At 32.5% G+C, this 15,753-nt stretch overlaps 1 protein-coding gene across 1 annotated transcript in view; it reads left to right on the forward strand.

Annotated features, from left to right (window-relative positions):
- The window catches only part of LOC108912142 (LIM domain transcription factor LMO4.2-like), a 197,160-nt gene extending 184,025 nt beyond the window's left edge, over positions 1–13,135 (forward strand). The window contains exons 3-6 of the mRNA XM_023454566.1: positions 5,754–6,039; positions 8,749–8,874; positions 9,071–9,212; positions 12,021–13,135. Coding sequence (XP_023310334.1) covers positions 5,754–6,039; positions 8,749–8,874; positions 9,071–9,212; positions 12,021–12,218 — 752 coding nt within the window. The 3' untranslated portion in view covers positions 12,219–13,135. The remainder of the gene's footprint in view (positions 1–5,753; positions 6,040–8,748; positions 8,875–9,070; positions 9,213–12,020) is intronic.
- The last annotated feature ends 2,618 nt before the right edge of the window (positions 13,136–15,753 follow it).

Raw genomic sequence — 15,753 nt, forward strand, 5'->3', positions numbered from 1 at the left:
GGTATAAAATTTCTGAATTGCAATCGACTGCTTGATGTCTAAGGGATCCTTAGTAGATTTTCGCATATTAAGAAACTGAGAAACTTAAAAATTTCAATATGTGATATCTTAACGAAAAAAAAAAGATATTTGAGCAAACTCAACGGCATTCGAAGGAGGGAGCCTTGTACTTTTAGATTCAATGTATTAGTTTTTTGAAAGAGAATAAATGGCATTACTACATAACCTCAAATATGACGGAAAACAGTGTTTTTTGCACTTTTAGGTTAGGATATCTCAAAAACCTGACGTGATAGAGCAATTCTGCTGCCAGATTCGGATTCAGCGCACCTAAATCCTTCAGATGTATATATTTAAGGTTCTGCTTCCAAAAAAAAGTTAGGCGTACATTATCTTGTTCAGATAAAGATATCGGATATTATATTTTGAATTAATCTATATAGACATAAAATATTCACTACCATAATTTAGATTTAAGCGGTATAGTCTGTTTTTTTGTATAAAATTATTAACAATTTATTAATTTTTTGGGCCACAGGTATGATATATCGTTCCTGACCTATAATAATTGTAATTCAGTCTGTCCGAGCAGTGTGTAAGTCTTAATAAATAAGTAAATAAAGTAGAAAGAGAAGTTTAGAATAATATTTAAGTACTACTTTCTCTAATCACCGTATTGTCTCGGTTTTTAATATAAAATGATTATTTCTGTTCCAGCACCATTAGTAGCTCAGATTTCGGCATGGGTAATTTTTTTTAATTCGCCTTTGAGGGCAAGTGTATTCTAATTTATTTATTTTGCATTTAAACCACTACAAGGGCCATAAATCAACCACCCCCTCTACCAGCGACAACGCCGCCCATGCTGAAGACGGAAATTAAGAAGATAGTGGCTCAGTCGGAATACATAAAGCCATTTCACTTGGAGCTTGTTTCCATCAGTTTTCCCATTCTGCTTAAACTATTTTAATTAAAGCGGCTAATTTAAGTAGACAAATCTTCGCGGCAGAAAAGAGGCCCTCCTTCGTGGTTATTGTTACTGCATAATAGCTATATGCCTCCGTCTCTGATTACGTTCTCTATAGTTTTGTTTCGTCTTACGTTCACTGCGGGCCTTTTCAGCTATATAATTAGAAACGCTTTACTTTAAAATGTACACAATTCCGGCGTAATTTCATTATACGGAACGTACCTTGGTTGGATCCGTTTGAGTGATTAGCCTTTAGCGGCATCTGAGGGCTTCAGCTACAAAACCACCGACACCATAGTGTTACAGGAATATTGAACAAACAATCGTTAAGAAGGGTACAGTTTTCAAAAACAGTTGAAGGTGCAGTTCAACCACAGTGTGCTACTTCCAGAAATTAATGCGCCACATCTAGAATATAAAAGTTAGAATTTTTGCTATGGCCTAGCCAGCAGGAGTCCAGAACTGAATCCCATTAAATATATATGAGATATGCTTAAAAGCCATCTCCTTATCCTTATTCTTAGATGTTCTATTGATGACTTGTTCAATATTTCCGTTAGTATATCCATTTTCTTTGAAAGTTGATCGTAGATGATGTAGTTCCTTGTCCAAGTATTCTAAAATGCAAATGGTGTGGTGAGCTTCAGCATTCAAATACTTAATCTAGTTAATTGATTTTCTGTAAAAGATGTTGTCTACCATGTCATCCATATTGTTTTCTTGAATTTACCATGGTGAAGTTGATGTTCGGTTGTATTTCATTGATGAAATCTTTGTTTGGTCTTATGTTCATAAGGCTAAATCCTAAATGTATTGGTATTATCCAATTCTAAGTGAAACGCGATTTACAATACATTGAGAAATGTTCTCTTCTTTTGACATTTATCTAACTACTGTCATTGTTCATACTATTTATATTTTGGTCTACTCCTGCAATACATGGCTGTGATTATATTTCACAATTTGTAAGATATCTCTACTAAGTCATAGCTTTCTTTTACCTTGTTTAAAAAACTAAATATAACTCTTTAGAAAGTACTACGAAATAATTTAGCTGTCTTATACTGAATCTCTGAATATTTCTGTTTTCAACTGTATCCATTTTAATCTCAACAAAATTAAAGGAATATGTGTTTTTCCGCGTTAATCCATGTTCTAATAGAAGAATGTCACTACAGAGGAATTATCCAAAATAAATATTATTTATTATCTAACATATCACGGCGATTTCTTATCGTAACATATATTTTTGTATATGTTTAAAATTCCGATAAACCTGAACAAATACAGAGAAATCTCCACTTAATTGACGAACAGATAAGCTTAATTGAAGTCTATATTGAAAAAATCCGATTGTCACCCGTCCCAGCTATGAGAACAAAGTGATAACAAGTACAAGCATGTCAAATTCAGGGATTACTTTTTGAATATGAAATTATTTATCAGATTATATAGGCTTATACATTTGAGCAATGGTTCCAGTTAGTAGAATAAATGTCCTAAAGCATTAAATAACTAAAATAAAGCTGAGCCTAATGTTAGAATTAGTCAACAAATTGTCCGTAATATAAACTATTTCAAAATTTTTGCAAACTTAGACAGAAGGAAGAAAGTTATTTTGATCAAAAAATTCCTATGCAGGAAAGGGTAGTACAACGGACTCCCACTTTTTTTAATCAGTATATCCAATATGCATGTTCAATATGTATGTTACTTTTTCCAAAAGCATTTGTCATTTATAAAGTGCAAGACAACTTGCAATAAATTTGGTATATTTAACAAAATTGTTTAAAATATGCTTAGACACAAGATTCACGTTTCATTTTAGCATTTCCATTCCTAGACATGCCCGAAAGGCTTTTTAAAAACGTACCCACAGCGTTAAAGCTGAATAAAAAAAACGTTATACAATTTCTAAAAGGTTTATGAGTTCAAAGATCTTTAGCTAAATGACTGCAGTAATCTGGCAATCAATATTTGGACGTTTGTTTCGCTACATAATTGAAAAAGAAACGGAACACTTCCTCTTCTAGATATACTTGTCAAGATGAAACCAGATAGCACTCTATGGCAAGACGTTTACAGGAAATTAAACTATAAACAGGTATCCCAACTCTGAATCAAGCACCATATAAGGTTCATAAGGCCCAAAAACAAGGTATAGTAAACATATTTTAGTGCATTGAGCAATCATTGTCTACGAACCAGGACACTTGGATGAGGAGCCGAGGAGATTTCAGAGCAAATAAATGTAATATAAATATTGAGCAGACCATCAGTAGAATATCTAAAATTAAAGGAAAACTACCTATAATAAGGAGGACCTGATAGAATGTAAAATGCCTCTTAAAAAAATCTAGTATTAATATCATCTATAACACTTTAGGAAGATAGCATCAGCTTCTACAAAGACAAACCACAAGAAAGATGTTCTCTAAAAGACTAATGTTTATGTACATCCTGTGTACTTGAGGCAAAATTTGCGTTGAATACAGAGAGACACGTAATCACTAGGTTACAGAAACACAAACAGCACTAAACTAATGGCAACAAAGATAAATGAACAGTTACAGAGAGGAACAGAGCAGTTGCTCAATCCATTTAACACTAAAATTGCAACGAGTGATAATATTTAGACCAAGACTACAGAGAAGCAACAGAAATTCATAAAAATTGAGAAAACGACCTGTAATTTAGAACAATGTAAATTGTGAAGTGATTTCAAATTATGCACAAGAACACCATATACACACATCAAATATAAATATCGGTCCGAAGATTCCTGCCTCATAGTTTCTTCTCTTTCGAAATGTCAAATCTAAACTGACGCCATGGCCAAAAGATATAGTTGTTTTTCAAAATCATGCTCTCACTGTTAATTATTGTGTGCGACCAAATCATACTAATGTAGTTACTAATGCCCAAATTTGAATTTATTTTAAAATGAAATCTGAGCTTCTGTAGAAATCAACCTCGGTAGGAATCCACTTCGTTCGGCGATTACGCCCCTGCGTAGGTACACACTAGTTTAATTAAATCGGCAATTGTAATTCGTCGGGCGGAATAATCTCGTATTGTGATCGCATGGCGCCTCCACGAGATACTCCGGTTTATCAGTTCGCGTCCGACGAACAAACATTTACTGCTGCGGCCCCGAAATCCGGCTCATTACTTTAGAAAGCGGCGATTGATTTATATAGATTTTAACGGGGTGCGAAATCATTCGTGAATTATGGGTGTGAGCGGTCACACAATTCGCCGCACAACCAACGACATACAGGGTGGTCCACCAAGATCAGTATGGGTGAGATATAACATATAAAGTCTGTTACTACAGCCGCTCAATGCCTAGGCCTTCAATACGGTCAAACTGACAGAGAGCGACCTGCTAATCTACAAGTGCTTTGAGAATATGAACACACTAAGTGAAATAAAGCTTAAGTTTAGGAATAACTACTCTGCGGACTAATGTCGTGACAAGTCACAAATACTGTAGAAACAATATTCTAACAAGTAAGTTTGAAATTGATTGTATGTTTAATGGTTCTACTGACGATCGATCTTAGCTGTTTACCAAATATTGCCAGTGTAATTCAATGCTGATCATAGCATTAGTCCGCAGGGTAGTTTTTTCACAATATCATTAGTTATAAAACTTTAATTAGTGTTTAGTAATTTGATGTTGAAATAAATAGCAGAAATAATTTTACTTGAGATGCATTTCAGTTTATCAGATCAAGGTCTGCTCTCTTGTGGGCAAAGAGGTGGAAAGTCTTTATCTACTTATACAGGGTGTTTCAGGAGGAGATGTACATACTTCAGTATATTAGTCTACGTTCAATTTTAAGCAAAAATTTTCCTATGAACTTAGGTCTGAAAACGCTTCGTTTAGGATATACAGGGTGTCAAATTTAAAAAAAAATATTACATTTTCTTTAATAATTCTCGATCACTTTGAGTTAAATTCATGAAATTTTGTATGTGGAGGTTTGTTGGGACGGGAGATTCAAATTTTATGGACGATTGGCTGTATCTCCCAGAGGGCGCCACAAGTGACCATTAGGATCCTTTTAAATCGCTTCAACTTTTTCGTGCCACGGTGTATGTCATTTCGGAATAGAAAAACATTTTCCACTATTTTTTCTACTTAAGAAATGTAAACCTTACTGAAGTCTATAGGAGCAGCCGTTTCCGTTAAAAACTCATCTAAAAATGATGATGCATGCAAATTAGGTATTAGAGTGCTAATTTATCAGTTTCGTCAGTAAAAGTATAATTGGAACTAGCTGACGATTAGCGTTGATCTGTTCACAAAATTCCAATCTTCTGGCATGATCCTTTGGTTGAAAATTTTGTACATTTTAAACGTGAAAAGAATACATAATTTTAAGTATTTTACCACGACATATATGGAAGAAATATTTTTCTCTCTAGAAATGAAAACGACAATGTCAAATTTATGATTTTCTTACAGTAAACTACCCAAAATTATCTTTTTACCAGTAATCGTGATACTTATGATGGAGATTGAGATTGAGAAGCCCACATAATAGAAATGTGCTGTTATATAAAAATTCCAATTCACATTTGATTGGTTCTCATACTTCGGAGATAATTTATTTGAGCCCTTTGCTCCCAATTTTTGAACACATAAGTTCATTCTGACAGAAAATTGCAAGAGTATATAACAAATATGCAGGACTGATCTGTAATCTTCTTTTCCATAACAGCTAATTGGTTATTTCCTTTTTGCGAAAAAAGTAACCCCCAATTTTGATTCCAGAATCCGGAGGGGATCAAGCATCGACCGCCAGAACGTCGTTGTCAGTATCCGGAGCGACTCCAGTATCTGTGTCCAGCACCCCCAACAGTCTATCGGCGGGAGCAGGACTCAGAGAGTGCGCTGGTTGTGGGAAACGCATCGTCGAAAGGTTCCTTCTCAAGGCCCTGGATCTCTTCTGGCACGAGGACTGCCTCAAGTGCGGCTGCTGCGACTGCAGGCTGGGGGAGGTCGGGTCGACACTGTATACCAAGGCGAACCTTATACTCTGTAAAAGAGATTACCTTAGGTAAGTAAAATAGCAACAATATTCGCAGTGTTTTAACATCACATGTTCGAATCATTCGGACTTATTATAGGTATAATATAAAGAAGGGTGCCAAAGTCCTGTAGTACTTTGAGCTTACAACGTCCAAGTTTGAAAAGTATACGAAGTTGTAGTACTTGGTCTAGCAAACAAAAAAGTCAATAGCTCTAACCTCCAAAATTTGATGGTTTCTAAGATATTGGTTTTCAAAGGTGCTGAAGTTCAAAAATTACTCTGACCCTCAAATGAAAAAAGTCATGCACAACGGACTCAACCATGGCATTTCCATGTATTTTGGTCCGCAAAACTGAATCTGGCCTCAGTTTGGCACTACTCATCATGAATTTTTCAAATACTTCGTATTTTTTATTAGTTATCATCACCAGAATACTCTTGCAAAACTGGCATTAGCGATAAATCTTCGGCGGATAGTCTTATTGTTTCTTGGTATTCTCATGTCCTAAATACCAAATAAACGTCATGAATTGCGCACAACATCCTACCGTTCTAAGTCCGTTCTTACATTGACAACAGTAGCCATGAATTTCTTCTGGACCTGCCTTGTCTAAATCTATAAGAATATACAGAAAATATCATTCCCTTTGCGGGAGTCGCTCTTCCCTTAGAGTGCGCAAGTTCTGCTTTTCCACTCTATTTCTAAACGGCTCAACTTACAGTAAAACTCAGTCATATTTGTAATCAGCATACCAACAACCGTAGACGTATTGGGCCAAGGACATGAACAAGTAGGTATAGAAACGAAAAGGAAATAGCCAGTATTTGTATATTTTCTACACTTTTTTAATATACTGTAGGTATGATAAATAAATATTTTTCTCAAAACATTACACAGGTATTATCCATAACTATTTTAGGGAAGTCCATGGCAATCAAGAAAAAACTCCAATTTCATTCAAATATAATTCTTTTAACAACGTTTTGGTGGTGCTTTAGCCGAAATTGATTTGGGCAAAATAGGAATATCCAACTGAGCTCGATAAAACTATGAACTTTCTTTACAAAACTAATACATGTTTATACTATTTGCATCGTATACCTGCATTATTATAATAATCGTCTTATTTCATCATTTATTCAGAAATGTAATATAGTTTTAATTTCAGTAGTACTAAAGTTAACGATGACGCTATAACGCAAAGAAGGAAGCGTCTCGTAAAATCTGATTCTCCATTTTTCATTGGTGGCACCTTTTAAATAAATGAATTGAGCCAATAAAGCGAGGGAGAGGCGCGATATTGCATCAAGCTCATTAAATTTGTATGAAAATAATTTAGTTGGATGGCAATATCAAAGTAACCGCAAGATGATTAGAGAAAGCTATTGGATCCAATATTTATAAGGTCCTTGTCGGGCTGCACCAATTTCCGCGTGTAGATTGCTATAAAATTTATAGGTATAGCGTGCTATAAAAATTACATTACACCAAATTGACTTCGAATAGGAACAGCCCCTATCACGATCTAATAGGGGACACTTTTGTAATTAGTTTTGTTTATTGCGGCGGAAAGTTTGAATTCGCAACCGTTCGATTTTAGAAAATATAACTAATATAAATTTCAAATAAGTATTAGCAAGCACATCAATTTTTAATTACTTAAAAAAAAAGAAATAGGTTTCTTCCAGCTTACAAGGTTCGTTTTCGAGATACGAGGTGTAAAGATTTAAACAAAAAATCTTTTTGAAATATCTCAATAACTACTTGGCCGATTTTAATAAAACTGACACGTATTTGGTGATAAATAGGGAGCTTAGTTTGATGTTATTAGATTTAATTTAGTTATGCCAGGGGCGACACTAGGGCATCATAACTAGATATTTTAAGGAAAAGTTTAAGTGAACATTACCCTGTTTTTTTATGATATTATTTTTATATTGAGTAATTATTAATACAATTTTTTTGTGATTTTGTTATTATTTTATTAATGAAATTAAATTTGAGCGGATAATCATATTTTATTGTTTTTTCTCAAGAAAAAAGCGAAATAGACAAAAATTGCAAGCGACAAAACGTTTTTATTTTTAATTGCTCAATCTGAAAATATTAAACTTATAAAAAAGCAGTGGTGTGTATGTGTATTAAATTTTCCGAAAAATCAAAAAATAAATTTGTCTAAGTTCAAAATATGTGTAACATAAAGTTTGGGAATAAATTAAACAGTGGATTTTTTATTTTAAAAAATAAATATTTGTCATATAAAATTATGCTCTACGGATTTTCTTTTCCAAGCTACAGGGTGCTAAAAAAATTCAAAAAATTTAGTTTTTTAATATCATTTTCAATGCAAAAATCTTTTTTCAATGCCTATTTGACAATGTTCGGTGGCTGAGTCAAAGCGTACTTCATAATGCTTTTGTTATTTTTATATTCCTCTGTTAGCAGTGGGAAAAAATGGTATTTACAAAAGTTTTATTTACAGAAAAATCACAAGAACTAGAAATAAAACGCAAGAAGGTAATTTTGTTTAAAATAAAAAGTAGATCATAAAAAAATATTAAAAAAATGTTTTTACCAGTGGCGTACCACAATTTTCTTCGAAAAACCTTATGGTACAATCCGTACGCGCGCCACTGAGTAACTTACAAAGTCAATTTTTTTCCTGTAACTNTATTATTGTTTCTCTGAAGATATATTAAAATGGAAATTTAAATTACGAAAAAAATTTCTTCCAGATTGTTTGGTACAACAGGATATTGTGCAGCTTGTAACAAAGTCATCCCTGCCTTTGAGATGGTAATGAGGGCAAAAAATAATGTTTACCACTTAGAATGTTTTGCATGTCACCAATGTAATCACAGGTAAGATGATTACCAGTTTTTAATCAATAGCTATGACAATGTAAAATATTTATTTGTAACTATACATTTTTCTATAATTTCACATAATTCTGGTAATAGGCAATATTTTTTAATATATAATTAGATTTAATTAGTAATGAAGGTGCTTCCCAGTATAAAAAATATATTGCAATAATAATCATTTTCTTGCTTGCAGGTTCTGTGTTGGTGACAGGTTCTACCTTTGTGAAAATAAAATACTTTGTGAATACGACTATGAGGAAAGACTAGTTTTTGCGAATATGGCATACAATCCTAGCAGTTTAGCCCATATCAGAAGGCAAGTCAGTAACTTACAGGTATGATCGGCTCTACCAAAATGTTGGACGTTGTTATTCCCTATTTTTGCGTAAATACAGAATTACTAAGACACATGTTAGCATAAGTTCGAGAAAGTTGGACTGATAGGGGTGACGGAATACTAGATTACTTTTAAGATGCAACAAACTAGATTTCCAGTTTGATGTAGTTATCAAAATTTTGAAAAACACAGAATTTATTTAAAAAACTTTTAGCTTTCACCAGAAAAACATAATGATAATGAAAAAATTGTGACAATAAGATAATACCTACACGAAAAAAATAAGAATATTTACTGAGGTATCCAGTTAAAAAGGCATTTGTGCAAGTCGGTAATTATCATTAATTGCCTTTTACAGTATATTTTCACATACCAAATTTCATTTTAATCGTTCAACGTTTTTGAGATAAATGCTCCTTCATTTTTGACACGTTGTGTTACTTTCTGTACATACTGCAATTTTGAAATAGTCCAACTTATCTCAACTTGTCTGAGTAAAATGTAGGAATTGCTGATTTTTTTGTATTTTGTTCAAAATAAAAATAAAAGAAATCACGGAAAATTATCATATTATATTCAACGTGTGACGTAATTCTCGGCAGCAGCTTCCGCTGAAAAGCAGCTTTTAAAATCCATTTTAAAAGAATGCATAAATCAAAAGTCATACTAAAAAATTAAGCCATTGTAACGATAAATGCGAATCATTAAATGCTTTTGAGTAAATGGACTCGAGCGATGTTTTCAGTTTCAGTAAAGTGGTTTGTTTGAAAGCTAAAAGCAGCTGAATGAAGCTCTTAGCCTTATACGGGCTTTTAAAATATAACAAATATTACTTTATGACCGTACGAGGGCACGGGAGTATTTAAAACTTCACATTAACTTTTGCTTTCTCCTAATTGCCAATTAAATGTAATCGTCTTTCACGATTATGCCCAGCAATGGCAAACAACTTTTATTACCGCATAAAGTGCATTGTTTGTGCGAAAATTTGCACAACCGATAAATATATATTTTGAATTCTTTTGATACAGTGGTAAAAAATAAAAAATAGGTCAACACTAATAAAAAATGTATAAGGCTCATAATCCTCGTATCATATTTCAATGAAGAGTATCCAGAGCTTATGCGAAGTCTGTTCGGAAAGTAACCCAACTTTATTTTTTTTAACTTTATTATTAATTGTATGCATTATTAGTCCTTGGTCTCCTTCAAAGTACCTACTCACCTCCCTTATTCACACACGTTTCCTAGTGGTATTTCCATTTCCCGAAACAGTCCTGGATAGCTTAATTTGAAATGGCCCTTAAAATTTGTGACGAAATTGCTATGATGTCATCAATAGTCTGAAAACGGCGTTTTTTCAGCACTGATTTTAATTTAGGAAATAAGAAAAACCACTTAAAAACAATCATTTTCCTTTAATGAAGAATAATATGGGACGTCAGTACGTTTGAAGAGGTTATACGTTAATATTTTTTGACTCACTATGATCAAACTGAAATGCGTTGTACTTATCTCCCATGATCCTCCTTTTTTACAGTCTAACAGTAGTTGGTCATCATGTACTTAATGGTATATGCTCCATTTCTTTAATATTTGGAAATGCAAGTCCATCAAGCCTCCCATTCTGCGAAATTTTGGTTCATACCAGATTCTACTTCTTTAGAGTCTATACTCTTGTGACATACATAAGAAATTTTCAACAACAGCTGAAAGCTAAAGCTATGCTGTCTATCCTTCCTGTGAGTCATTGTTGAAATATAGCTCCGGCTTTGTTCTAATTTGTGGTCTATGAATTTTACATCGATTATCTATAAGAACGATTTTCTTTCTTCATTCAAGAAGGTGACTTTGGAACTACAATCAGAATTCATTAAAACACCTTATAATACAATTGGGATCATGTCTATCACTATAAAAGTCAAAAATGAGTTATAGGTAACATCATTGGAGAACCAGTGGTGGACCCTAGGTAATGCTTCTAACTTGTTTAACTTGAAATTATAAAGCAATTTGTGAATGTTCTGCATGAAGACGGAAAATGCTTTGAATAAATTCCCACAGATCACCCATATGCGAAACTGACGATGTTTCAAAAATGACTTAATAAAGAATGAGCACTTTGACTTTATGTTTCAATGGGTTATTGAAAGCTTCTTATGTAATTGTAAGAGTAAAGAACACATGCAAAAAGTGCTATTGATAGTTGAAGATTTGAAGCAAACAAAAGCAAGATTTTTAGGTCCATTCCAAACTTGTCACCATGTTTTTAACCCAAAACAAGCTATTTCATCGCGATTTACAGCTAAGTTTTTGAGGTTAAGGGAAAATCAGGACGCATCAGTAAAAACACACAGATTCATATGTGCATTCGTTCAAAATACTTTTAAAGGTGGTTTAGTTTCCAATACAAACCGCTTTTTTGTGGGTCTGTGTTATCAAAGGCAAGAAATCAGTTTTTGTGCCAAATTCTAGTAATTTTAGTAATGTGTTTCTTTGTTTTATCATTACCTCTATGGAAAACTTGCCGTCGTCCATGTACCAAGTAGGTAAAGCTCAAATGAACTTTAATTCAAACCAATTTATTTTTACAGGTGTATGATGTCTATGCTCTTTTGTTTTTTTTTACTTTAAATCAACCGCAAGAGACTGTAGGGTGTTCGATTACGCTATTATTGATGATTTATAAGCAGCTACCTATTTATACGATAAGAGACCAAAATCATTAAAGAAAACCTAATAATCCCATACTATTTTACATAAAGACGAAAGTCAATCTGAAATGAGGTTGGTTGATCTCTTTCAGCAGGCAGGAGACAACCTAACCGCAGTCGGTGAGGGTAGAATTGTGAACAGCCCGTCCTGTTACAGCGAGAAGAATTCGGACATGGCGCCCCAAGGCCCACTGCGGCAGCCCATTAGCGTAGTCAACCACCGGGACGACGGCTCCAGCGGGTACGGGAGTCCGGACTCGGAGACCTTCGAGACGCTGCCCCACCAGTGACGACAACCCATCGCTGCCAGAGGCCGACCCACGCAGAAGATGAAAAACCGCGGGAGGTTAAGCAGCTCTTAACAAACGATTGCAGATAGTTCATCTAAATTTTTATAAGTTATGATACTTGTAAATGCGATGGTTGATGATAGCTGATGTATTTTTTGAAACGACAAATAACTAATTCAGTGTTGCCAACATATTCCATTCATTAATATGCAACACGCAACGCAACTTGAAACCTATTTGCTTTTTCAGTTTAATTTTGATAATTTTTTCTTAGTATTTTGTAGTATCTCCATAGCAGTTCAAATTAAAACTCTGGTTCCAATATTTTTCTAATTGTAAATTAAATACATAATAGGTTTTAGTATATTGGTATTTTTTTTTTGTACCAGTTGGTATTTATTGCTAATCCAAAGTTGGCAACACTGAACTAATTCGCATAAAAAGAAACAAAATTGAAACTTATGAAGCCATAGGGATAAATTAAAGAAAAACAACTTACTTAATTATCAATTTAACGTTAATGTGTAATTGGTGACTCCAAAATTAGATGGTATTCGATGAAATGTTTGTTTCTGAATTTTAAAGCTACTTTGGCCATTGTTTTTTTTTGTAAAAGAATTAAACTTTCCTTGTTGTGATAATATGGAACAAATGCAGTAAAAAATTGTGTTAAATTTACCTAGTTTAAAACTTAAAAAGGCATTGAATATTTCACTGAGATAACTAAAATTGTCAGTGCAACCATAAGTGAAATAGGTACGTGTACGTATATTTTGAGTATTCAAATCACTACTTCAGCTATTTATTGGTACGCATATTTAATTAAATTGTTGCTTGCTTATACCTAGTGGTTTAAAAAAACGAATTCCTTACTTTAACAATTGGTATTGCCACTATCCAGGGTGAGTCAATTTTTTGTAGGCAAACTTTAACAGGAGATAGAACACATGTTTTTAAAAAGAAAAGTTCCTATAAACATATCTCGTAGAAGGCTTCGTTTCCGAGATACAGGGTGTTGAATATAATTTTTTTTCTCGAATTTTCATTATAACTTATAAACGAATGCTTAAATTTTTTTCATGTTTGGGAGATAACGCCTATTAATTAAAAGGCATAAAACAAGCGATAAGAATGTTCAAAAACTTGCACAGTGGCGGAGTGGAGGTGGTGCTCAACCCCTTTCTTAAACAGAACTTCTACGCCAATGACTATTTAAAAAAAAAATTGTTATTTTCATTATCTACATGCAGTTTAACAAAAATAATGTCCCTTCTTCTGTTTCGAAATTCCTGTGCGTTTCCGAGTTATTTTGATTTTTAGTGTTTGTTAATCATTGGCGTAGAAGTTCTGATTAAGAAAAAGGTTGAGCACCCTCTCCACTCCGCCACTGTGCAAGTTTTTGAACATTCTTATCGCTTGTTTTATGCCCCTTAATTAATAGGCATTATCTCCCAAACATGAAAAAAATCTAAGCATTTGTTATAATGAAAATTCGAGAAAAAAAAATTATATTCAACACCCTGTATCTCGGAAACGAAGCCTTCTACGACATATGTTTATAGAAATTTTTCTTTTTAAAAACATGTGTTCTATCTCCTGTTAAAGTTTGTCTACAAAAAACTGACTCACCCTGTATATTTATTGTATTTAAACATATTAAAGTATAAACAATGTTTATCTTCCATTTTGCAGATTCAGTAACAGTACTTCTTATACTTTAAAATAATATTATACAATTTTTTTTTTTGTATTCACCCTTGAAGTTGAATATCCATTTTTCTTTTTGTTTTTCATTAATTTTGGATAATTCTTCGATAAAGACTATATTGTTTTCAGCTACTGCTAGTATTAGATCAATTTGCTACTTTGGGAAAAACTGAAATAGACTTCATCATTTTAATTTATGTAGCAATTTTTAATATTTTCGTATTTTTTTAAATGAAAAAGATATACTAGTTTGTTATTCATAAAAAGAAAGGCTTTCGAAATAAGCACATTTAAGAATGAGTTTGTTAACTTCTTAGTTAACTACTGAAATTAATTATAATTTTAGCAGTGTCATACGACCCTTATGCATTAAAGCAAATTAATAGAAATAGCTTAAAACAATATAATTATCCAAATTTAATGAGTAAGTAAATGTTATGATGAAAAATCGATTTTCAACTCTCAACTTCAAGAGCAGCTAATAACTCTACAGGGTGAGCTCGAAGAAAATCACTTTATACGGAGGGTTCTTCTTAAAAATGATTTCAAGTAGAAAAATGAATTTTAGTATAGATGGAGTAATAATGAAACGCTAAAATTCCCTAGTTATTTGTGCACTACGAATAGCTGACATTCCCTAGCATTTGCAATTTCTTAATTTTTTTTTATTTTTAACAAAGTTGAAACAAAAACATTTTAAAACTATTCTTTTTAAACACTGGACTATGATTTGTAAAATTTCGATACCTACTTACTTACTTTTTGAGAAAGTAAAGAAAGATACATGCAATAGTAGAAGGATTTTTGGGTGATCTGATTGACATCTGATCTTTAATTATTATTTTTATTAATACATCTTTAATATAAATGCACTGCAATACGTTTGCAATATTTCTTTGTACAATAACAAATTGTAAAAGTTGCTCAAAATTAATGCATTTATATTATTATTACACGAAATAATGGAATTTAATTTAGGTACATAAAAGAATCAGGCAACAATCTTAATTGGAGATGTTAGGCAGAATAACATAAAAGTCTTACTAATCAAAATATGCTTCAAATAATAAAATAAATGTAATATGTATTATATACATTAAAGGCAATTTTTGTTCTGAGGTTAACTCATGTAATTTTTACTCTCATCTTTTGTAATTTTATGAAGGCGAGACAGCTACCAAATATTATATTAATTTAATACTATCACAATTAAAAATTTGCTTTTTTTGTATTTTTATAAGCATTTTGCTAATGGCAATGAATTTTCAGCTATAGGTAGGTTATACATTACAAGTATTTTTTATGCCGGGTATATTTTTGTGATTTAAAAAGAATAAAAATTCATTCAAAGACGGCTTTATACATTTTTAGATGTCTAGTAAACGTGATTTAGGTTAATGTGTATTCTTGGGTAGGTATTTCTGTTTTCTTCAAAAACTATGATCCACACGACATACCTACATATTTCTTTAAATACAGAGCAAAGTTTAAAAAGTAGTACATTGTTCTGTTTTTTTTTGTAAGAAAACACGAGAAAAAAACAAATAGTATAACTTATATCAACATGTAAAACCCTAAACTTAGGATTTTATCTATAAATTGATGATATATCTAAATAATTTTTGCAGTTTATATGAAACATCCCCTGTAAAGGATTCGATTTAGAGGTCACTCTGTGTATTTTTCAATCAATTGCTTGACAGGATTTTGATAATAATAAAATAATATTTATTCTAAGCGTGCTTTGAACAAATTATTTATAAAAGATAAGGAATTCGTCAATTTTTTTTAAAACGCTAAGTATATCAATTATAATTTCTACCTCCTA

Source organism: Anoplophora glabripennis, unplaced genomic scaffold, assembly GCF_000390285.2.
Source record: "Anoplophora glabripennis isolate ALB-LARVAE unplaced genomic scaffold, Agla_2.0 scaffold351, whole genome shotgun sequence".
Classification (NCBI taxonomy): domain Eukaryota; kingdom Metazoa; phylum Arthropoda; class Insecta; order Coleoptera; family Cerambycidae; genus Anoplophora; species Anoplophora glabripennis.